Here is a 23,133-nt window from a genome sequence, read left to right as displayed (position 1 = left end):
TGCCCACCCTTGTCCCCCCCAGACGAACCATCCCGTTGGCGTGAGTATAAATACTTTATTGCTGCTGTGCTGGGGTGTGTGGGGCACAGGGGGGCCGGCTCAGGCCCCCGGGGCCGGGTGGGTGTGGGGGGGTGCGTGTGCCAGTGACAGGGTGCTGCCCGGAGAAGCAAAGGGGCACAGAGGGGGCTATCACGGGCCTGGCCCCCCCCGGCCGTGTCACTGGCCGTGCCACCGGCCCCTGCGGCACTGCCACGCTGGCAGGGGCTCATCTGCCCTGCTCCTGCAGCCGCTGCATTCTCAGGATCTGGCACAAGAGTCTCTGCACGTCCTCATCCATGTGGCCCTGGGGTAGAGGGGACATTGGTGGGGACATCAGGGAGGGTCCGTGCGTGGCCCAAGCGCCCTGGGTCAGCGTCCCTGGATCCATCCAGCCCCTCGCTGCCGCCCACATGGGTGCGGGCACCGGCGCGTGGCTGGGTGCCACTCCAGTCCCCTGTACCGGTGTCCCCAGTGCCCCCACCGCCACATCCCCACCTCACCTGCACTGCGTAGAGCAGGTGGCTGCGGTACAGCGTCACCACCTTGCTGTGCTGCATTTCTGTCTCCTGCAAGAGCACCAACGGGTTTGGGTACAGGGCCCAGGGCTTGCAGAAGCCCAGAACCCATCAGGTGATGGCCACGAGCCCCCCCCGTACCCACCGCCAGCTTCTCCTCCAGCGCACGGATCCTGGCCTGGAGCGCAGCAGTGTCGGGGGGTGACTGCGGTGGTCCCCGGGATTCAGGGTGTGCATTCAGGGCTTCCTTCAGCCTGAAGACCTCCTTAGAGAGCTCAGTGATCTGCACAGCACGCAGAGCTCGCAGGGACCCAGGGACCCCTCAGCCCCGACTCCCTGGGGTCCACCCATGGCCGTGCCCGCTGCCACCCCGGGGTGGCCCCCACGCCCGGGCAGGGGCAGGGCTGGGGCTTTCCCACCCCACCCCTTCTGCCCCTGGTTTCAGTCTCGTCTTGGAGAGGAAAAAAGGGGAACAGCCGGGAGAGCAGCAAGCGCAGGGGAGCACGGGGGTGTGTCCGTGTTTCCACTTACGTGTGCAAGCGTGCACATACATGCAGGTGCGTGCAAGTGTGCGCAAGCACGTGCACTTGTGTGTGCACATGCACGTACACGTCTGCACGTGTGCATGTTTGGGAGCGCGTCTGCCCTGCGACCCGGCCAGCTCGGCTCCACTGAGCAGCGCCCAGGCCACCATTTCCCCCCCCAGGAGCCCCTCGCCACCCCCGGATGCCTCCTCCCTGTCCCCTACCTTCCTGTCCCTGTCCCTGACCAGGCGGGCCGAGTCCTCGGCGTGGCCGTGGAGCTCCCGCAGCCGTCGCGCCTCGTCCTGCGCCTCCGCCAGCTGCTTCTGCGCGGCGGCCAAGCGCTCCTCCGCCGCCTGCCGCTCGCTCTTCATGAAGAGCGCCTGCCGCTGCACCCGGAACACCTCCTCGCACGTCTTCTCGTGCCGCCGCGAGAGCTCGTCCAGCCGCCGGGCCAGCGCCGCCGCCTCGGCCCGCAGCCCCGCCTGCGCCGCCTCGTGCTCTCCCCGTGGCACGGCCGCCGCCAGCTCGGCCTCCAGCCGGGCGGCCTCGCGCCCCTTGGCCTCCGCCGCCACCTCCAGCTGAGCCACCCGCTCCCGCAGCGCCTGCGCCTGCTCCTCCAGCGCCGCCGTGGCCCGGGCGTGCTGCTCCCGTGGCACCCGGCCCTCCGCCTCCGCCTGCGCCCGCCGCAGCCGCGCCAGGGCCTCCTCGTGCTCCCGCCGCCCCACCGGCCGGGCGGCCAGCTGCTCCCGCAGGGTGCCCAGCTCGGCCTCCCTGCGCCCCAGCGTCTCCCGCAGCTGCCCCAGCTGGGCCGTCACCTCCTCGTGCTGCCGCACCAGCTCCGCCGCCCGGCGCTCCAGCACCCCTGGCTCCGGCTCGGGGCCGCCCGCCGCTCGCCAGTCCTGCGCCTTGGCCTCCAGCTCCCGCCGCAGGGCCTCCGCCTCCGCCTCCGCCCGGCCGCAGCGCTCCAGCAAGGCCTCCTTCTCCCTCGACGCCTCCTCCAAGGAGGCCCCCAGGGAGGCCGTTGCCTCCACGGCCTCCGCGCTGGCCTCCAAACGGGCCCGCAGCTCCTTCACCTGCTGCTCCCGCTCCTCCAGCGCTGCCTGCGCGTGCTGCAGGGCTGCCCGGGCCTCCACCAGCTCAGCGCCGGCCTCCCGCTCGGCCACGGAGGAGGAGGAGGAGGAGGAGGTCTGCGTGCATGGCACCCGCAGCTCGCCCAGTGCCGCCTTGCACTCGCCCCAGGTCCAGGCTGGATCCTCGGCGAGCTGCTGTGTCGCGCTCCCCTCCCTGATTTGCTCCGGGGCTTGCTCCGAGGCACCAGTCTGCCCCTGGGGCTGCCCACCATCCTCATCCCTCGCATCCGTGCCCCGCAGCGGCTCCGAGCGCTGCGCCCGCAACTGCTCCAGCTCGCGTTGGAGAGCGTTGTAGAGGCTGGCGGGCACAAAGTCCCCCGGGGCAGAGGGGTTGCTCTCGTCCCACTCGTAGTTCTCCAGCACCTGCCGAGGAGACGTTGAGGCCATCAGGGGCCAGGGGACGAAGGCGGGGAGGGACAGACGGACAGAGACTTGCCTGTATTTTCTCCCTCAGCTCCTTGTTCTGCACGGTGAGGGACTGCACCTGCCCCTGCAGCGTGGCCAGCAGCTCCTCAGCTGAGGGGCTCAGCATCTTCTTGGAGAGCAGCAGCTCTGCCCCTGCGGGGTGCAGGGACCCCAGTGCCAGGCCTGCCCATGCCCCTGCCACGGGTGCCACCTCCCCGGGGGCTGCCCAGCCCCACGGGGGCCTTGGGAGGTGGGCAGGGCCCTACCTGGGAAGTCAAGCGGGTCTCCCTCCTCGTCCTGCAGCGTCTCGATGTCGTAGCTTGTGTTCTCCTTCTCATTCTGGGGGTGCAGAGTGGCAGGCGTCAGCCCCGCCGTGCACCCCAGCCCCTGGCACCGCCAGCTGCTACCTGCACCTACCTCCAGTGAGGACAAGCGGCTCCACAGAGCCTCCACCTCCTTGCCCAGCCGCTCCTTTTCACCATCCCGCACCGCCAGCCGCTCCTCCAGCTCCTGGATCTGTGGGGCAGGACATGGGCATGGGGTCCCTTTTGCTCCCAACAGAGTCCCAACAGCATCCCCAGCACCAGGACCCCTCAGGGAGCCAAGGCCACCCATGACCTCTTCGCCAGCCTTACCTGCTTCTCCATGGAGCGCCGGGAGCCCTCGTCCAGCTCTGCCTGCTAGCAGGACACAGAGAGAAACCAGGGAAGGATAAATGCTGCCTCCATCCCTCCACTCCCCACCACTCCCGAGGGACGTGGTGGCATCTCCCCCACGGCCCCGCGGCTTGCTGGTACCTCCCGCCTCTGCTTCTCCTGCTGCTCCAAGCCCCGGATCTTCTGCAAGAACTGGGCCCGCTCCTGCCGCAGCCGTACGATCTCCTCGTAGGCATCCCGGTCCTCCTGCAGATGAGCAGCCGCCAAGCCTCAGTGCCGGCCACTGCTAGCCCCCTCCCCGCTCTTAGCCCCTGAGCATCGCCTCCAGTGCAAGGAGGAGGGTCCCCGCACAGCCCCCGGGGTGGGCAAAGCTGGAGAAGTTTGCCTGAGCAGGCCACGGTTCGGCTACCCTGCGCCGGCCAAGCCGGGTGCGGAGGTGGAGCTAAGGGGGACCCCTCTGTCACCTGGCTGGGGGTGCCCAGGGGAGGCAGAGGGGCTTTCCTCTTCCTTGGGGTGCTGTTCTTCTCCCTGACGGATGACTGGCTGGGCGAAGACGTCTGCGGAGACACCAGGGCAGAGGGGACATCACATCTAAAGTGGCCTCCCTCCTCCCTGACCCATCGCTACCTTGGAGAACCCCAGGGCTCCTGGGGCCACCCACCCAGGGCCTGGGGCCAGCCTTGGCAAGAGGTGGGCAGCCAGGCAGGCCCTTACCTGGGACGTCTGCTCAGTTGACTCCTCTTCTGCGGGGCAGAGCGGGAGGAAAGAGAAATTGGAGAGGTTTAGGGGATGGTAGGGGTGGGCAGAGCAGGCAGAGCCTGCGTGTGTGCAGAGTCACCTCTGAATGCGCTCATACAGGGGTGGGCGCTCGGGGGCACACACACGCACGCGTGCACAGCGAGGTATGTGGCATGCAAGGGGCACACATGCAGACAAATACGGGGACGTATGTGGATGTGTAATCGCAGGGATGCACACACGTGCGCAGGCACGGGGAGACGCAGGCACGCAGACACGCACATGCAGACACATGTACAAACGCGCTTGCCGATACACACGTGCACTTATACCCCCATGCTTGCAAACACGTGCGAACGCGAGCATGCAACATGTTCAGACACCGAGAGGAGCAACTGAGGCTCAGCACCACCTCCTAGCCCTCAGCCAGTGACAGCATGGGCAAAGGCAGCCCCGGCACATGGGAAAAGGGGGCACGTGCCCCCCAGCCTTGCTCAGCCTCTTCTAGCCATGGGTCAGACATCCCTGCCCCAAAGCACCCTGCGGGGCGAAAACACCCCCTTGGGTCTGTGCCCTGTGGACAAGGAGCACCAGGGTGGCACGGCTGCCTTACCGCTGGCCCAGGACCGGCGCTGAGCAGCCTCTTGCAGGAAGTGCTGGATGAGAGCGTTGCCTGTGGCCAGGCTGTAGTGCGCGGCGTCGTGACCCGTGGAGTCTACCACGGCCACCCGGGCACCAGCGTTGATGAGCACCTCCACCGTCTCCACGCTGCCATTCTCGCAGGCCAGCATCAAGGCTGTCCTGAGCAGAGTGGTGAGAGGAGAGGTGAGAGGGGCTGTTCCCTCCATCTCCCCGTCCACCCGCCATCCCCACCAGTACAGACTCACCTCCCCTGCAGGTCCCGGCTGTTGATGGCCGCGCCGCGGTGCAGCAGGTACCGGCATAGCTCCGAGTGGCTCATCTTGGCAGCAAGGATCAGCGGCGTGGAGCCGTCCTGGGCAGGGTCAGGTTGGGTGAGGCTGCGCAGACGAGGCTCAGATCTCCCCATGGGGCACCCCGCTCCCGTTATCTCCCGGATTTCCACATCCCACTTCATGGTATGTTTTCACCCCAGGAACCCCAGGTACTGCCAGCTGCTGCCTCCCACCCCAGAAGCTGCTGCATTTCAGAGGCAGCCCCAGCCTGGCCCCTTGCTGCTCCGCACAGCACGGCAGGGCGAGGAGCAGAGGGATCTCACCTTGTCCTTGATGTTCAAGGGAGCCTTGAAATCACAGAGGATCTCCAAGCACGAGATGCAGCCGCTGACCGCTGGGGAGAAGGGCAGAGGCTGAGCACCGTGCCTCCCATGGGGACACGAGCAGGACGGGGCCGGCACCGTCCCCACTCACCTGCGTGGTGCAGCGCTGTTCGGCCACTGCCGTCAGCCACGTCCACGGGGCAGGAGGCCTGAGGGAGAGAGCCTGGGTTACAGGAGGACAGGGGACAGACAGACAGACTGCTCCAGTGGACGTAGCTCCTTGGCATGGTGGAGGGCTGAGTAGGTGCTGGGCAGCACTGCACAGCGCCGGGCAGAGCTGGGAACCACCATGCCAACCAACACCGCTGGTGAGGGAAGGGAGCTCAAAGACGGAGAGGACACCTCGCCGGCACAGCACCCTCCCTCCCTCGCAGCACCGTGCCCCCAGCCCTGGTACCTGCAGCAGCTTGCTGACGCACTGTGGGTGGCCGTGCTTGGACGCCAAGTGCAGGGCAGTGTAACCTGGGGAGAGGGACAGACGGACGAGTCAGAGAACATACGATGGGTCTGTGGCAGAGGGGACCGGTTGGGTGGCAGACGGACAGGTGGGCACACAGGAGGATCTGCTGGACTGGGGCTGAATGGGAATGGGACATTCCCAGGAGCATCATCGGTCAGCGCTTGAGTCCCCATAGGAAGGTGGGACAATTTACAGCCCCCACAGGGGTGGCCGTCACCTCTGTCCCCTCAGCCTCAACACCCGCGGCAGGGTGGGAACAACCAGGGAGCGTCGGTGGCCCCAGGTGGTCCATGGCATTAGCCGGGGGCGCGGCCATGCCCTCACCCGAGCTGTCCTTGATCATGGCATCCACTCCGTGAGCTAGCATGGCTTCCAGGCAGTCCACGTTCCCCCGCATAGCGGCCAGGTGGAACCTGCAGCAAGACCGGGGGCTGTCGGACTCACAGCCCTGGCCCCCAGCCTTGTCCCCAGCCCTGCGTCCCCGGTGTCCCGGGGTCATCGTGGGTCTGCACTTACGCAGATTTGCCCTCCGAGTCCAGTTTGGTGGGGACCAGGCCCTTGCGGACGAGGAGGGATGTCACCCTCCCGGCATCGTTGTAGTCCACAGCTTGCAGGAGCTTCTCATCGTTCTTGGTCCAGTCCTGGCTCTGCAATGAAGCCAAGAGGAGGCTGCGATGGGTGTGCCTTCCCCAGAGACGGGCAGGGTGCTGGGCTGGGCTCGGGTGCCTGTCCTCAGCCCCATCCCTGCTATCTGCCACCCATCCCTGTCACCCTGGGGTGGCCATCTCTGGGCCGACCCCTCTCCTGGGTGCTGTGGTATCTGGACCCCAGTACGGAGGGTTTAGCCAGGGCAGCTGCCGGGGATGAACATCCCCTTCAGCCCCCCTCAGTTTGCAGCACGCAGACCAGGGGATTTACAGAGCTGCCCCATTTTAGCTGTGGGGGGGCCAGGCTGTGACCAGGTAGGATTTGGGAGCGAGCTGACACTGCCTGGTTGCCCCTGCCCCAGGGTTTGCCCCTGCCACCCCAGCGACTCTGATGCTAAACACAGCCAGCACCCATGAGGTGCCTGAGCCCCATCCCTGCCCAGGTCTCCCCACTGAGCCCGTTCCCAGCCCTGCTTTGCTCCCCGACGAGGAAGGGACGAAGTCAGGGTGAGCATGGTTGGCAGTGAGAGCAGGTCCCCTGGGATGACTCCAGCCTCCTGGGCTATATGGGGGCCCAATCCTGTGCTGGATTGGGGCTGGATGGGGGGCTTGCTGACCCAGTGGTCCCGCATGTCCCCATCCCGAGGGAGCAACCTGCATTGGGACAGAATCAGCTCGGGAAGCCCCGGGTTCACCCCGCAGCCTGTGACGACAAACCAAAGCTCACTGCGGCCACGGCGGCAGGAAATGGATGTCACCTTTCAGGAGCTGCTTGCGTCCTGCCCCTCGCCAGCCTGGTGCCCGGTGCCAGGCACGGGGCCCGTGCCGCTGTGCCTGCCTGGTGCCCCTGCAAGTCCCTCCAGCCCTGCGGGGCCAGGGGACCCCTTTTGGGGAATAAACCAGTCTCCCAGGGTTACTGGGCAAACTGGGAGGGAGGTGCCCATTCCCCCCCCCCACCCTTGTCATGCAAGGACAAAGCAGGTTGGAGAGGACGTGGCCGAGCCCCCGGACAGGGATGGGGGATGGAGGGGGTCCAGGTGGGGTGGGGGTGACACGGCTTACCCTGGAGGACAGGACCAAAGGGGACCGGAGATAGAGGACAGGGACGTACCGCGAAGGAGGCAGCGGCACAGAGGCAGATCTGCTTCATGGTGGTGAGGAGGAGGCGGCGGGCAGCCATGCATCCCTTGCCCCCCGCCTGGGCGAGGGCAGGCTGGGGCTCCAGGCCCTGGACCCCAGACCCCAGTTCGGTCCAGCAACACCGCCCGGGCAGGGGCCGGGTCTTGCCGCAGTGGGAGCCAGGATCCGCCTCCCTCCATCCCTCTGTCCCTCCTTCTTTCCCTCCTTCCCTCCCTCCTCAGCATCCAGAGCTCCAGGCATCCCCGCATCGCTGCCACCGCGGAGCAGGTACCAAGGTCCCAGCCAGGGACCAGTACCCAGGCTGGTCCCCGTTAAAGTGGGAGGGTTTGGGGGAGGGGGCAGCCTTCCCACCCCATGCTCGAGGTGAGGCAGCAATGCACCCCAAACCAAGGGGTCGAGCATCCTCCTGCCACCCAGCTCCTGCTCCCCGAGGAGGGGGACAGGGGACCCCTTGCCCTGCCCCAGGGGGCACAGACTGACCTCCCACCACAGCCCTGGGGCCAAGGCAGGGGCAGGACCCCTGCCTGCATCTCAGGGGTTCAGCAAACTCCCCTCAAGGAGGGAACCCCAAAATTCAGAGGATCCCTGGAAAAGCCCCAGGGACGGCAGAACAGCAGGAGCCTCTCACCCTTCCCCACCCACAGAAGTATCCAGGGCAGTGTGGGGAAACTGAGGCACAGAGCACCCTGAGCAGGGCAGGCCCGCAGACTCCATGTAGGGAGCTTCAACCTGCGTCCATGTGTCCCCAGCACACATCTGCCCAGTGCTGCCATGGGCACTGGGGACAGCACTGGGGACAGCGCTGTCACCCTCTGCCCGATGTGGAGGATGGTGAGAGCCCGCGGCACCATGCCAGGCTGGTGCTGAATAATTGAGGAGCATTGACATGCTGGCTCCACTGGCCGTGGCAGCTGGGAAGCCGGCAGCCGTCCCCAGGGAGGGGACACGGAGGGGACCTGGGACCTGCTCCCCTCTCCTTGGCGCTGCCTTTTTTCCCTTTGCTCTGCCCTGCTCCCAACGATGGCCCTGGGAGCACCCTTGGGTGCACTGGGAGCTCGATCCCAGCAGCCAGGGTGGCAGTGCTGACCTCCACGGGGCTGCTGGCCCTATGGTCAGCAGCCACCCCACGTCCCAGGGCAGGTCCCCACATCCCTGTGACACTGGGGACATCCTGGGGAAGATCCCCATGTCCTCACATCCCTTGTGAAATTTGGGTCATCCCAGAGCAGGTCCCCATGTCCCCATGGACATCCCGGGGCAGGTCCCCATGTCCCTGTGAAATTTGAGTCATCCCAGAGCAGGTCCCCATGTCCCCATGGACATCCCGGGGCAGGTCCCTATGTTCCTGTGAAATTTGAGTCATCCCAGAGCAGGTCCCCATGGCCCCATGGACATCCCGGGGCAGGTCCCCATGTCCCTGTGAAATTTGGGTCATCCCAGGGCAGGTCCATATGGACATCCTGGGACAGGTCCCCAATGTCCCTGGGAATGGCACTCACGTCAGCCTTCTTGAACTTGGCCTTCAGGCTCTTCATGGCAGCTCCAGCCTCAGCCCCGTGGCACCTGGACGGGGGACAGCCGTGCTCGAGGGTCTCTCCCCCACCGATACCGGCTCAGCCGCCCCCAGACCCGCTGCTCCCGTAGCCCCGTCCTCGCCTGCCGAGTCTCCCCACGGGCCGCAGTGCCCGCAGAGGGGGGGACCGGGCGCGGGGGAGTTGGGTTACGGCCCGGCTGCGGTTACAGCTGGCAGCGCTGGGCAGCCGGGAGGGCTCCAGGGGCGCCACCCCGTTTGGGGAGGGGGTCTGCTTGCATCCCTGAAATGCCCAGGGAGGCGAGGGGACGTGGCACGGCTGGGCCAGGCCCGGAGGGGAGCTGGGGGGTCTGGGGGGAGCAAGGCTGGGCTCCCCCGCCCTCTCGGCAGTCTGGGGCTGCAGGTGGTGTGGGGCACGGCTGGGCCCCGACCTCTGGCACCCCAGCCCTTGCCAGCACCCCAGCCCTTGCCAGCACCCCTTGACCTTCCCTGGCACCCCCTGACCTTCCCTGGCACCCCTGCCCTCCCTGGAACCCCAGCTCTTCCCTGGCACCCCCAGCCCTTCCCTGGTACCCCCTGACCTTCTCTGGCACCCCCTGACCTTCCCTGGCACCCCCAGCCCCTGCCAGCACCCCCTGACCTTCCCTGGCACCCCCTGACCTTCCCTGGTACCCCAGTCCTTCCTTGGCACCCCCTCCCGTTGCCAGCACCCCCTGACCTTCCCTGGCACCCCCTGACCTTCCCTGGCATCCCAGCCCTTCCCTGGCACCCCTGCCCTCCCTGGAACCCCAGCCCTTCCCTGGCATCCCAGCCCTTCCCTGGTACCCCCAGCCCTTCCCTGGCACTCCCAGCCCTTCCCTGGCACCCCCAGCCCTTCCCTGGCACCCCTGCCCTGCCCTGCCCGGCTCCCCCCCCGCCCCTTATCGCAGCCCCGGGGGGGGGAGCAGTCGCAGCCTGGCAGGGTGAGGGCAGCCCCCTCCCCCCCGCCCCTTCTCGCCCGGCACAAAGATGGCGGCGGCGGCGCCCTCCCCCGGGCGGCGCCCGCACGTGCGCCCCTCCCGCCGCGGCCTCCCTGCGCGCTTCCGCCCCTCGGCCGGGCTGGCAACAATGCGCGCTCCGGCGGCCGGGGCGGGCCATGGCGGTGAATTACGCGGCCGGGCTCTCGCCGTACTCGGACAAGGGCAAGTGCGGCCTCCCCGAGGTGAGCGCGGCGCGGCGGGGCCTGCCGGGCCCACCCGGGGCCTACTCCGGCCTGCCGGGTTTCCATGGCAACCGGGCCCTCGGCCCCATGGGCCTCTCCCGGGGGGAACCCAGCACCGGGGACCCCTTTGTGTGTCCCCCCCCAGGCCCATGGCTCCCTCCGTGTCCCCCCAGGCCCACGCCATGGCTCCCTCCTTGTCCCTCCCAGACCCATGGCTCCCTCCTTGTCCCTCCCAGACCCATGGCTCCCTCCTTGTCCCTCCCAGGCCTATGGCTACCTTCTTGTCCCTCCCAGGCCTATGGCTCCCTCCTTGTCCCTCCCAGGCCCATGGCTGTCTTCTTGTCCCCCCCCAGGCCCATGGCTCCCTCCTTGTCATTGTTCTCCAGGCCCAGCACTATCCCCGTTTTTCCCCACCACCCAACAGGGGCTCCCAGCCGTATGGGGATCCTTCGTATTCCCCAGCGGGGATCCCCAGGGGGTGGGTGCGAGGGGCCTGTCCAGGGGCGCAGGGCTGATCCCAGCCCCATGCCCCTAGCAGTACTCAGGGAGCTTAAAATGGGTTTTGGGGTGAGGGAACAGGGACACGCAGAGGCCTGTCCTGAGCCTGGGAGGGTGAGGAAACAGGGACACGCAGGGGCCTGTCCTCAGTCCCTGTCCCCGAGAGACCGGGCTGCAGAAGCATCTTGCAGAAATGCAATCCTGTGCCCATGCCAGAAAGCCGGGTGGGCACACAGTCCCATCCAGCCACAGCGTCCCCACGTTCCCCACCTCCATGGCTTCCCGTGCGGCTCGCCGTCCCTTGGCCCGGTCCTGCCCCCAGAGCCGGTGGCTGTGCTGGTGACAGCTGGAGCTGAGCGCACGTGGGGTGGCACCAGGCTCGCTCCTGTCCTCCCGCTGCCCGGCAGTGCCCTGGAGCCCAGCCACTTCTCGGGGGATCGGCTGCCTGTCAGTGAGAGCAATAAATACCCTCGTCTGTGTTAGGTGTTTTAAGCTCTTACCCTGCATGGAGGTGGTTTATACAGCGTTGTTTCTCTCCGATTAAATGGTTTTGTCATTAAATCATCTTCTGCTTTTGTGGATAAGAAAGCACTGCGGTTTACCGGGTCTTTGTGCCAGGAAGTGTGTACGGTCTATCCCTGCATCTCTCCATTCCCATGGTGGTTTGTCTCTTTTGCTCAGATTTTTGACCCACCTGAGGAACTGGAGAGGAAGGTGCGGGAGCTGGCGGATTTGATCAGGAGTTCCTCCAATGTGGTCTTTCACACGGGGGCTGGAATCAGCACCGCCTCGGGGATTCCCGACTTCAGGTAAGGATGGTGGGCAGCAGGCGAGGGGTTGGGAGGATGGCACCTACTCCGAGTCCATCTCGTGGCTTGTAAAGCTCTGGACTGTGCTTCCTGCTACCCCAGCCAGACCTACCCCAGCCAGGCCTACTCCATCCCTCCTGTCTGGTCCTGGATCCAGCTAAAAATACCCTTTCCCTCTTGCACACCCGTTTGACATTAAGCCGTAGAAGCCTTGCGTGCAGTCTGCTTGCATCAGCGACAAAAATCGCTGGTGATACACGACCTTCATTTAGCAGTGCCTTGCTCATCCTCCATCGACAGGGCTTGTGGTGCATTTACAACCATCTTCTCAGAGCCTGAGATCTCAATTCTCACTCTTTCTGTCCCCATTGCTGCAGGGGGCCCAATGGTGTCTGGACTATGGAAGAGAAGGGGCTCTCCCCAAAATTCGACACCACCTTTGAGAATGCCAGGCCCTCCAAGACTCACATGGCACTGCTGGGGCTGCAGAGAGTTGGCATCCTGAAATTCCTCGTCAGCCAGAATGTAGATGGCCTTCACGTGCGTTCAGGATTCCCACGGTACTGCCTCTCCCGCCCTGTCTCCGGGTCCCTTGTGCCTGTCCCAGCCGCTGCCACGTGGCTGTTGCTGCTGCCTGATCAGCATGGCCTTGCATGCAAATGTTTGATGCTGGGGCTTGAGTTCCAAGGCTGGCTTGGAAGCTGTCTGCCCACTCGTATTGGGAGTGGACACTGGGTGGGCTGGTGTGGGAAGAGGAACATAAACCAGCTTGAATTTAGGGAAGAGAGGCGATGGTAATAATTCAGAGGGTGATGAGCTGGTCAGCCTCGGTTGATGCTCTCTAGAAGTACATCCAGAAGCCATTTGTTCACAAGAAAAACGAACAGGTCGCAGTGTTGGGCCGTGGCACGTTACCAGCCATGAGCTGAGTGGCTGTAGCTGTTGCTGCCGCTGTGAGCGGCCTGGCTGTGCTACGTGGCTGCCTGGGGGCTCGCGGCCCGGGGAGCGAGACATCAGCTTCAAGTAGGGCACATGCTCCTGGGAACTGGGCTCACAGCTGCGCTCAGGGCACACGGTCCTTTCCACTGCCTCTGTACCCATCCAGAGGGGTGAACAGGAGGGAGGACGAGAGCATCTGAAACTCCTCCTGCTGCTCGCAGAGACGCATGTCACCCTGTTTTATCAGCGTTGCTAGAGCCATCTCAGAGCACTGGAGCTTGTGCTATTTTACAGTTTGCTTAAATTGAATTTCTTGAGAGAAAATAAAGGCGGTGCTGCCCCAGTGATGAAACCATGCCTGGGCCCAAGATAGCCTTAAAAAGTATTTTGCCTCTCAATTAATTTGCGAAACTGCAAGGGCAGTAAGACGGAGAGAGTCCTGCAGCTGGAACTGGTTGGACTTACTGGCTGCGGTCTCTGATTTCCTCTCTTGCTGCAGTGAGGTCAGGGATCCTGCGTAGCCATGTTCCTTCTGCGGGGAGCTGCGACGTGTATGAGCAGAGGGTACGAGATCTCCGCTCCCTGCATGGGTGGGGACTGAAGTGCATTTAGCAGCACAGTGGCTGTTTCAAAGATGTCCTCAAATGAACCTGCCTTTCCATTAGCACTTGCGGCAACAGGCGTTTTTCCCTTCAAGAAATTTCAGCCTCTCATAAAACCCATTTCCAGCACTTAAGCCCAGTGAGCGATTGTCTTGCGTGGCAAACTGCTTGGAGCTGCCTGGAAAGGAAAGGGGAGAGCAGCTGAGTTCAAGTAAGAAAATAAAATGGAGTTGGGATGAGAATGAGGAGCGTGTATGGGACCTGGGAGAAGACGCATCTCACAAATGTCTTCAGCCATCCCAGGCTGAGCAGAGAGCTGCCTCCAGAGGGTATTTCCTATTATTAAAAGCCCTGAGTCCTGGTTCCTGCTCCTAGCACCACGTTTGCCTCTTTAAACTAGACTACCATGGGAAAAAGAAGAGGAAATAATGACCAGAACTCAGCTACGCTCCTTGCAGCCTAGTGCCACTGGCTCCCGCTCTGGTTTAGTGCAGCTCTTCCACCCAAGCGAAGTATGCGCTTAAGTGAGTGCTGCTGAACTGGGGCCAAAATGGGGGAAATCCAGTCCGTCCTGTCTCCATCCACCCTGGATGGGAGGAGGTTCCCCGTCACTGTGGGGCTCGTGGGAGCATAGGGAGAGGGTGACCTTGTTTTCCTCTAGCTTCTGCGCTTTGAGGCTTGCACTGGGCTCGAGGGGAGTTTTAGCCAAAACATTTTGGTGAAGGGCTGGAACCGTGCAAGGACAGAGAGGAACACTGAGTGCTGACAGAAGCGAAGATCCGGGTTACTCCTGGGCGCAGAGAAGATCTGAGGCTGGATCAGAACAGGGGCTAGAATTGGTGCTGCAGATGGAAGCATTTAAAATTAAAAAGCCAGGACATGCTGTCCCTCCCCTTAGTCCCAACTGTGGTGGCCACAGCATAGTTGCTTTCATGGTGGAGGTGAAACCGTGGCGCAGAAGGCCTCTCGCCAGGATCTGAATGTGTCCTCTGGGTCTCCCCTGCCCCGTGAGAGGGACAGCTCTGCCCAACCTGCCTTTGAGCAGCATTTCTGGTGTTAAATGCACAAAGCGGTGCTGGGTGTGCCATAGTTTCGCTTGCCCTGCATGTGATGGCCCCGCTCAGCCCAGAGAAGCCCCCGCGCTTGGTGGCCGGACTGACGGCCTTCTCTGCCGGACCAGCTGCCTCCCTGCAGCAAGGCCATGTTGTTCCATGGCACCCAGTGCACCCAGAGCCTGCCTGACACCGGTGCCTTGCTCTGATGCAGCCAGATTTGTCTAAAACTAATACAATTCCCCTCAATGCTGACCCTGTGCTGGGGCACTGTCCCCAGGCCACGGCAGAGGGTCCCTGCCACCCCACGTCACCTGGCAGGTCTGATCTGGAAGAGCTGGAAAGTCGGGAAGGCGTTGAGGTGCAGGGCCCCTGGTGAGGAGCGGGGTTTGGGCAGCATTCCCTGTTGCTCCAGGGCTTTCCACCCTTCCCCAGCTTACCTCTGCCCTTTCTCTCGCAGGGACAAGTTGGCTGAGCTCCATGGGAACATGTTTGTGGAAGAGTGTGTGAAATGCGGCAAGTACGTGAGCCCTGAGCCTGGGGAGGACATCGGCGGGGTGGGGGCTTTGTTGCTGTCCCCGGGGAGCGATGGAGGCCCCACACGTGCCGCGGGGCTCTCTGCCTGGCAGGTCTCTAGCATGGCGCACGTGGGGTCACGGACAGATCCATCCATCTAAATCCTAAACCCTGTCAAATGGTGGGAAATGAACATTCCGGGAATTCTCCGTTGCCTGGGAGGCCTTCAGCAAATCCTGCTCCTCTTGACAAGGCGGATGTGCCAGCAGGGCTGCCTGCAGCAGGGTCTGTGCCTGCCACCAGGAGAGAGGAGAGGAGCTCACTACAAGCTGGGTTTGCCATCCTGGAAAAACCTGGAAACCTCTGGGGCTGGTGGTCAGAGCTGCTGTCAGCAGCACCTGGTTAGAGACGCAGGCAGAGAGCGATGAAGGACTGAGGTGCTCCACTCATTGCTTGCAGCTCGGAGCCATCGCCTGCTTCCTCCACGCAGGGCGTCACGGCGTGAGGCGTGCCGTACCGGGGCAGGGACGGCATTTCACAGCACGTTTGGCCCTGAATGGCACCGTCTCTCTTGCAGGCAGTACGTGCGGGACGCGGTGGTGGGCAGCATGGGGCTGAAGCCAACGGGCAGGCTGTGCAGCGTCACCAAAGCCCGGGGGCTGCGGGCCTGCAGGTACGTCTGCTACGGCGCTGGATGGAGACTCCCAAGGGGACGTGGGGTGCCAGGGAGCCATTCACCCGAGCGAGCGGCTCCGGTGCGCGGACTTGGCTTTGCAGGGCTGGGCCGACAGCCCCTCCAGCTCAGGTGAAGAAGCAGCGGGTGTAGGGGAGATCTCCAAAAGCCAGCACCCACGTCCCCAAGGGGTCCCAGCCACGCAGCCTCCTTGGGGGGGGTCTCCCCATACCGCTAATCTGAGCGTGTCCTCATGCTGGAGAACGCCCTGCTGTGGGGCGGCAGCTGTAGAGAGCCCTTTCCCCTCCCGCAGGATGCGGCCGCTGCGCCGCCCCGGTGCTGCTCTGCCTTCTGCAGGGAAGCGCAAACCGTGTTGCCAGCTCTGCAGCTGGAGGTACCCTGAGGTGATCCGGCACGCGGGTCGCTGTCCCCTCTCCCAGGGCAGCTCTGCTGCCTGTTCCTGCCTGGCAGGGGGAAACCGTGGTCCCTTGTGTGTGTTTTCCAGAGGGAAGTTAAGAGACACCATTCTGGACTGGGAGGATTCCCTGCCCGACCGTGACCTCACGCTGGCGGACGAAGCCTGCAGGTACCGTGCTTGAGCTCTTCACACCGCGGCGGCTGCTGACGCCTGCGGCTCACGGTGCCCCGGCAGACTGCCCGGGCTCCCCGTCCTCTGCTAGCACCACAGTGTCCTCGGGCCAACCCTGCCTGGCTTTGCTCATTGCGTTTTGTGCTTCGCAGCCCTGAGGCTGTACCCACAGCACAGCAACGCCCAGCCCTCACCCCAGAAAGTGGCTGAGAGAAACCACTGCAAATTCTGGCCACAGCTTCGCTTCCCAGCTGGGAAGCTTGGAGAGTCCGCACTGGAGCAGGGTAGGAGAAGGAGCCAGCAAACAGCCACGGCTTTTTCTCTGCCTTGGATGTTTTCTCTCCTCCCTACAGGAAAGCCGACCTCTCCATCACTCTGGGGACCTCTCTGCAGATCAAACCCAGCGGCAACCTCCCGCTGATCACAAAGAAGAGAGGAGGGAAGCTGGTCATAGTCAACCTACAAGCAACCAAACACGTGAGTGAGAGCGTCCTCGCGGCTCTGCGCTCGGAGCGATTTGCTCTGTGCTGCTCCTTTCCCCTCGCGTCAACTTGTTTCGGCTCCGTCACAGGTTAGTCCCCGCCCATCATCCCCTCCCAGGCGGCCAGATAGAAGAGTGGCCTCGCTCAGCACGCAAACAGGCTGGGCTTCCCTCGTTGGCGGGTTTAAACCTGCAACTCCTGATAAGCACCTAGAAATGGAAGGTAAATCTTAAAAGCAGAATAAAAACTCAGCCCGAAGCCTGATGTATCCTCCGCTGAATTAGAGTCTGATTAAATAACTGCACACACACGTAACCCACACCACGGGGCAGAGGAGTTCAGTTCACGTTCAGCCCTGGTTTTAGTGCCCTAATTGTCCCAAGTCTTTCGAATAACCAGAGCTGGGGGTTTCTGGGATGTCATTAGAGCTTCCTTCTCCCTGTCCCACTCTGTCCTGGGCTTGCTAGCCTGGCTTTGCATCCACGTCTCCATCTCTGGGCTGCGTTTCTAGGGAGGGGCTGCCTGCCCACGCCCTGATAGAGCCCTGTCAGCCCGTGGCGGCGCCGGGAGCGGTGCCGGACGGGGTCAGGGTCGCAGTGCGTGTTCCGCCGGGGATGGTGTCTTGGGGACAGGAGCCCGGGAGCCCACGTGCAGCTGAGCCATCACCCAGGCCTTGTCCCCACGCGCTCCCTGGGAGGGGACGTTTGTCCCTGCACACGATGTTTGTCCCCTAATGCCGTGCTCGCCCTCGCTTACCCCAGGACAGACAGGCCGACCTGCGCATCCACGCCTACGTCGATGATGTCATGACGAAGCTGATGAAGCATTTGGGGCTGGAGGTCCCGGAGTGGACGGGGCCGGTGGTGGTGGAAAGCGCTGAGCTCACCAAGCCCGAACAGCTCTTCAAATTTGACCCTGGGGCTCATGGGCTGCTGGAGGAGGAGCCCCTCTCCCAGCACAACGGCACGGGTGGGCGATGCCCTGACCTTGGGACCACGCTGGTGGAGCGCCGTGACAGCCTGAAGCAGGAGTGTCCCAGCCCGGACACGGGGCCAGCGGCGGTGAAGAAGATGAAGGTGGAGCCTCTCCTCACCTGACCCAGACTGTTCCCTGTCTGTCTAGACACTCGTCTGTGCCGCTTTTCCTACCGACTTTTTTTTATACCCTTAAACATTGTCCCTTTTTTTATGTAAGTATTAAATACACTTGAAACACGTGTGTCAGGGCAGCTGCACCCACCAGCCCAGGAAGGGTGCTGCCTGCTTGAAACGGACCGAGCATCTAATTCCTTCTCTGCGAGGAGACGGTTGTGGGGTCCGGCAGACCTTGGAGGGGCAGAGGGACGAGGGGATCCTTGGGGCAGCGGATGCCGTCTCAAATGAAGCTGGGGCTGGGCAGCACTTGGGGTGAGCCGCTGCGATCTCCTGGCTGAGATCTGCCCGCAGAGAGATCCGGTGTGTGTGGGTGATCTGGGGGATGTGGCTGGGTGGTGGAAGGGAAGGGGCCTGGTGCTGGCTAAATCCTGGCCGGGCGCAGGGCTGGGAGCTGTGGGACGGTGCCACGGTGCCGCCGCCCTCTCCTCTGCGCCCGCGGCAGCGCTGGGCTGGGCCTGGCCACGCATCCCAGCTCTGCCCGACCCCGTGGCCTCCTGGCAGCTGGGCTCGAGGTGTCCCTGGCCCCCAAGGGTCCTTGAAACCTTGTGGATCACCCCCTATTAAACTAAAGCAGGTGGATTTTTTTTCCAAAATACCTTTTATTTAGAGATTAAAATAAAGCTTAAAAAAAAAAAAAAACAAAACCAAAACCAAACCCAACCAGTTGCAACATTGATAGCCAACCAGCCCAGGGCCCCTCCGGTTCCCTCGTCCCCATCCTGCACGACGCTGTGTCCCTTCCGCAACTCCGGCTGCACCCGGGGGGCAGGAGCAGCCCCTTCCCTCCCAGTAAGGCCAATGGGAACCGGTCTCACCTTCCCAGTTCACAGATAGAAGCAAAGCCAAGCGGCTCCAGCATCTGCCCGTGCCCCGAGACAGATCCTAGAGGGGCCACCCCGAGGGCTCGTCCCATAGGGGATGAAGTGCTGAGCCACCCCATCGCGTCCCCCGTGGTCCCTGGGTGCTGCTTAAAGCTCCTCGGCCGGCTCCAGCACCGCGGGCCTGCTGTGGCCAGCCTCCGTCCAAGCCAGTGATGCCAGGCCGTGGTGTGGTGCGGCGCCATCCCCAGACACGGCGTTGGCTCCGTCCCCGTGGCTCAGCCCCTCCGAGGCGAGCGGCTGCGTGCCGTTGTGGGGGGAGACTTTGTCCAGGCGTGGGGTGAACGCGCGGCCGCCGAAGGCTTCGTGCAGGGTCTCGGGGGCTTCGCCCAGGTGCTCCGGCCACAGCGGCTCTGGGGGCTTCTCGTCCCCGGCCTGGGGCTGTGTGTAAGCCACGCGGGAGGCGGCTGCGTTGTGCAGGGACCTGGAGAAAACTGAGCGCGAAGGAGGCTCAGGGCCCGCTCCAGCGCCCGGAGCTCCCGGTGCAGCCCTGGCACAGCCCTCACCTCGCACGGGTCCGAAGTCGCCATCCGCCTCCGCCTTGCCGGCGGCAAAGGGGCTGATGGAGGGGAAGACGATGAGCGCGAAGGAGAGCAGCAGGACCTGGGGGCAGAGAGGGGAGCGGGTTCTGGGACGCGGCTCCCACAGAGGGGGCTGCTGGCAGAACCAGGACTGTGTCCCTCTGTCCGTCCGTCCCGGTGCGTGTGCCCCCGCCAGTGCGCCTCCATCCATCCCTTCCTCTGTCCATCCATACTCGCATGCCTCCATCCCTTCCTCCATCCCCCCATCCAACCTCAGAGCATCTATCCCTCTGGCTCAGCACACCTCCATCCCTCTGTCCACCCTTCCACCCGCCCCAGCCAGCGCATCTCCGTGGGGCTGAGCGTCCCTCCCTCCCTCGAAGCAAGGAGGCTGGGGGGCGATTCTGGGGGCTCCACGCACCGCGATGCAGGTTCCCGTCTGCGCTGCCTTGTTGCTTGACTGTACCACGAGGGCCTGGAGCTTCTTCAGCTGCTCCAGGAGGGACCTAGGGACAGGGGGAGCCCATTAAGCACCTCCAAGCCCCATCCTGCCCCGCCTCGGCCCCATCCTGCCCCGGGAACACCTACGAGTTCTGCTTCTCCAGGTGCAGGACCTTCCTCTGCAGCTCCTGGTTCTGGGCCGTGCATGCCGACATCCTGGGGGACAGGGAGAGGGGGACGAGGTCGGGAGGGGCAGCTGGGGGGGCTGGCAAGGAGCAGCGTGCCCATCACCGCCCAGCCGGGTGCCCCCAGGGTGCCCTGGAGAGGGTGAGGGGTGCCAGCCCCCGGGGCTGGCGTGCAGCCGTGCCCAGAGCAGGGGTCTGGGGTCCGTACCGGCTCTCCAGCCCGTCAATATACTCCTTCTTCTTCTTGCGGCTCTCCTGAGCTGACTGCTTGTTCCTGATCTTCCGCCGGATCTTCTTCAGCACCCGCTCCTCGTACTGGGAGAGATGGGCAGCGGGGTCAGGGCCGCCGGGGCTGGGACCCCCCCCACTTCCCAGGCACGGTGGGACCCACCTTGGTGAGGGGCAGCTGCGTGGGCAGGGACACCCCCTCCTTTGCCAGCAGCTTCTTCTCGTCCTCCGTCAGCACCAGCTCCTGGTTCTGCCCCTGGCTCTGCCGCAGCAGGGAGCTGGGCGCCTGCGGCTGCTGCGGAGCCACGGGTGGGTGACGGCCCTGGGCGGCGAGGTCACCCCACACCTGACTCCAGGGACCACGGCGGGGACCACGGTGCGGGGCTGAGGATGGGACGGTCCAGGAAGGGACGGGGTGGGACCAGGGTGTGGGAAAGGGGACGAGCGTGGGGACGGGGAGGGACGGGGAGGGGATCACGGGCCAGGAAGGGACAAGGCTGGGGACAAGGATGGGGACACGGGCAGGGGGCACTCACGGCATCAGAGCTGCCTGAGAGCAGCAGGTCCTTGACGGTGAGGGTGCAGGATGCAGGCGGGGAGACCACGGGCAGGTCCTGGTTCTCCTCCAGGAAGAAGCCGGGGTGCCACATGTCTGGGTGAGGGGAGAGCGGAGGCTGTCAGCGGTCCTGCGTCCCCCTCGGTCCCCAGTGTCCCCAGTGCAGGACCCTCACCCCTGCCACGGCCCCAGAGCTACGGTGCCTTGCTGCCACCTGCCAGGCCAGTGGCCCCAGACTCTGTTCCCCCAAACTGTCCCTCTGGTCCTGCCCAAGCCCCCCCAGAACACCCCGCGCTGCTCAGCCCACCTCGGCACCCCGAGTTCCCCCAAACCTCCCTCCTCTTCCAGTCTCCCCCACCATCGCCAGTCTGCCCAGTTCACCCCAGTTCCCAAGCTCTCCCCACTCTCCCCAGCTCCCCCCTCCAGACCTCCCAGTTCTCCCCAGTCTGTCCAGTCCCCCCAGCTCCCCTAATTTCCTCACTACCCCCTGAGAGACCCCAGCTCCCCCGTCCCCCTCAGCTCCCCAATGTCCCCCTCAGCTCCCCAATGTCCCCAGTCCCCCTCAGTCCCCCCAGTGCCCCCAGCTGCTCCTTTGCCCAGTCTCTCCCCTGAGGCTCACCCAGGTCGATGGAGACCTCGGGGCGCAGGACCCCAGCCCCCCCCGGGAGGGGCAGAGCCCGACAGGTGTTGGCGCAGGGGTACAGGACCTCACTCGGACCACCCTCACAGCACCTGGGGGGGCTGTCGAGCTGGTCGGAGGGGGGGTCCTCGGAGACCCCGCTGTCGCTGGCGGCCGGGGACCAGCCGGGCGAGTCCGACACCGAGTCCCCGGAGCCCAGGATGGAGCTGAGGAAATCCTCGCTGTCCCGGGCACGCTGCGGGGACACGGGCGCCCGTCACCACGGGGTGCTGGTCACCCTGGGGTGCCCGCGGGAGCTGCCTGCGCTGCGGGGTGGACCCAGCTCCCGCGCAAGGCGTGGGGCTGGGGGTTCCCCTGCCAGACCCAGGGATGAGGTGGGGATGGGCCCCCCCCAGACTCACCCCGTCCTCGTGCCAGGCGCCCGGCGGCGTCGCCAGCTCCACGCCGCAGAGGATCCCATCCTGGCGGTCGAAGAGGAGGTCCAGCAGGTCCAGGCTGTCGAGGCCGCCCACGCCAGAGGCCATGGCTGCGGGGCAGCAGCGTCAGGTCCCGAACCCAGTCCCCGTGGTTGCCCCCCACCTCCCCCCCAACCTCCAAGCTGCATGGCCCCAGGGACACCCCGAATCGGGCATGGGGCTGGAGAGCGGGAGCAGGGAGCATGTTTGGGTACGGGCACGTGTGTGCAGGACCACGGGGAGGGGTATCTACACGCGTGTGCACATGTGTGACCGTGCGTATGCATGCACGGCTGGATGCACACGCGGCCACGCTGGCAAACGCGTGTGCAGAGCTGTGTGTATATGCAACCGTGTGACCATGCAGCACGCACGTGTGTGCCCACGCAGATGTGGGTGTGACAACATGCGCACACGCGTGTGCTGGCATATGTGGGCACATCTGGCAAAGCCCTACGTGCATGTAGGAGGGAGAGCGCAGGCGTGCAGGGGCTCGGGGGCACGGCAGCGGCCCCCCCACCTCCTTCCAGCAGCTGAAACTCCCAAATCCTCTATTTTGCCCCGCAAGAGAAGCACACAGTGGGCTCCCCGCAGGCACCCAGCTGCCCCAGCCCCACCGTGCCCTCCAAGTGTGGGAGCAGGATGAGCACCCAGAGCCAAGGGCTGGGTCAGCTCCCACTGTCCAGCCCTGTCCCACAAGGGTGAGCTGGGGAAGCTCAGGTTAATCATTTTGGGTGGCGAGCAGAGGGGAGGAGACTCCTGCCACCAGCCGGCCCGAAGGAGGGGACTCTCCCTGCTCTGCCACTGCCACCCCAGGCACTGCTGGAGACCCCGGACTCAGAGACAACCAACGGGCCAGCTGACCAGTTGCCCAAACGGACATCAGCCGACTGATAACCCAACTAACCGACCAACTGACCAACCAGTTGACCAACTGACCAACCCATTGACCAGCCAAGTCAATGAAGTGATCAAGAAACAGACCAAACGGTCAACCTGTTGGCCAACTGACCAACTGATTGACTGACCAAATAACCAACCCACTGACCAACTGACAGACCAGTCAACTGTCTGACTGATTGATCAACCAACCCACCACCCAACTACCCAACCCACCACCCAACTGCCCAACCCACTCCACCCAACCCATCACCAAACTGCCCAACCTATTAAGCACCGACTCAAGTGTCCTTCAAGCCAGGTTTGGGGATGGTTGTCATTACCGTGATGTTTGGTTGGCCAACCCAGGCGAGGGGCTTTATTGCACCCTGTCCCTCATCCTCAGTCCTTCCAGCGAGCCCTGATGGCCCCGTGGGACCGTCAGGTAGAAGGACCCTGTTGAGCACTGGCAGGCAGGACATACCTGTGTGAGATCCCACTCCCACGGATCCGTCCTGTCTTCTCAATCCCCTCGGCGCGCAGGGGAGCGGGGTGGACATCGAGCCCAGCAACCTCCTCCTCTGTGGTGCCCTGACCCAAGTGGCAAAGTTTAAACTCCAACTGCACAGAAATAACGTCCTGGATTGCAAAATCTCCCGTCCCTGAGATTGGGAGGATGGTGGTGAGCAATGGCAGGGCCACCCTGGGGACGGACCCGCTGCGCTCCGTAACTCATTAGCCAAATGTTTTTGT

The 23,133-nt window shown here is 64.3% G+C and overlaps 3 protein-coding genes across 3 annotated transcripts; 1 reads left to right on the top strand and 2 right to left on the bottom strand.

Moving 5' to 3' along the window:
- Window positions 1-265: 265 nt before the first annotated feature.
- ANKRD24 (ankyrin repeat domain 24) lies at window positions 266-9,339 on the bottom strand. The gene is made up of 19 exons (XM_075723776.1): window positions 9,051-9,339; window positions 6,281-6,411; window positions 6,089-6,177; window positions 5,702-5,766; window positions 5,396-5,453; window positions 5,245-5,315; window positions 4,895-5,001; window positions 4,621-4,808; window positions 3,984-4,012; window positions 3,734-3,826; window positions 3,411-3,515; window positions 3,249-3,293; window positions 3,031-3,129; window positions 2,880-2,952; window positions 2,645-2,766; window positions 1,303-2,571; window positions 700-837; window positions 540-605; window positions 266-343 (listed from the first exon to the last, which is right to left on the bottom strand). Exons 1-19 carry the CDS (start codon window positions 9,084-9,086, stop codon window positions 266-268), a joined length of 2,862 nt encoding a protein of 953 aa, XP_075579891.1. The 5' UTR covers window positions 9,087-9,339.
- Window positions 9,340-10,190: 851 nt separating this feature from the next.
- On the top strand, window positions 10,191-17,694 carry SIRT6 (sirtuin 6). The gene is made up of 8 exons (XM_075723628.1): window positions 10,191-10,283; window positions 11,463-11,590; window positions 11,968-12,150; window positions 14,644-14,703; window positions 15,277-15,372; window positions 15,878-15,958; window positions 16,315-16,438; window positions 17,205-17,694. The coding sequence occupies exons 1-8, from the start codon at window positions 10,218-10,220 to the stop codon at window positions 17,538-17,540; spliced, it is 1,074 nt and encodes a 357-aa protein (XP_075579743.1). The 5' UTR covers window positions 10,191-10,217; the 3' UTR covers window positions 17,541-17,694.
- An 871-nt stretch (window positions 17,695-18,565) lies between these two features.
- Window positions 18,566-22,910, bottom strand: CREB3L3 (cAMP responsive element binding protein 3 like 3). The gene is made up of 10 exons (XM_075723817.1): window positions 22,865-22,910; window positions 21,448-21,572; window positions 21,026-21,281; window positions 20,387-20,502; window positions 20,014-20,145; window positions 19,831-19,937; window positions 19,585-19,653; window positions 19,418-19,502; window positions 18,982-19,078; window positions 18,566-18,909 (listed from the first exon to the last, which is right to left on the bottom strand). Exons 2-10 carry the CDS (start codon window positions 21,568-21,570, stop codon window positions 18,566-18,568), a joined length of 1,329 nt encoding a protein of 442 aa, XP_075579932.1. The 5' UTR covers window positions 21,571-21,572; window positions 22,865-22,910.
- Window positions 22,911-23,133: the final 223 nt, after the last annotated feature.

Source organism: Pelecanus crispus, chromosome 20, assembly GCF_030463565.1.
Source record: "Pelecanus crispus isolate bPelCri1 chromosome 20, bPelCri1.pri, whole genome shotgun sequence".
NCBI classification, from domain to species: Eukaryota; Metazoa; Chordata; class Aves; order Pelecaniformes; family Pelecanidae; genus Pelecanus; species Pelecanus crispus.
Note: the sequence above shows the minus strand (reverse complement) of the source record. Positions and strands in the feature narration are given on the sequence as shown.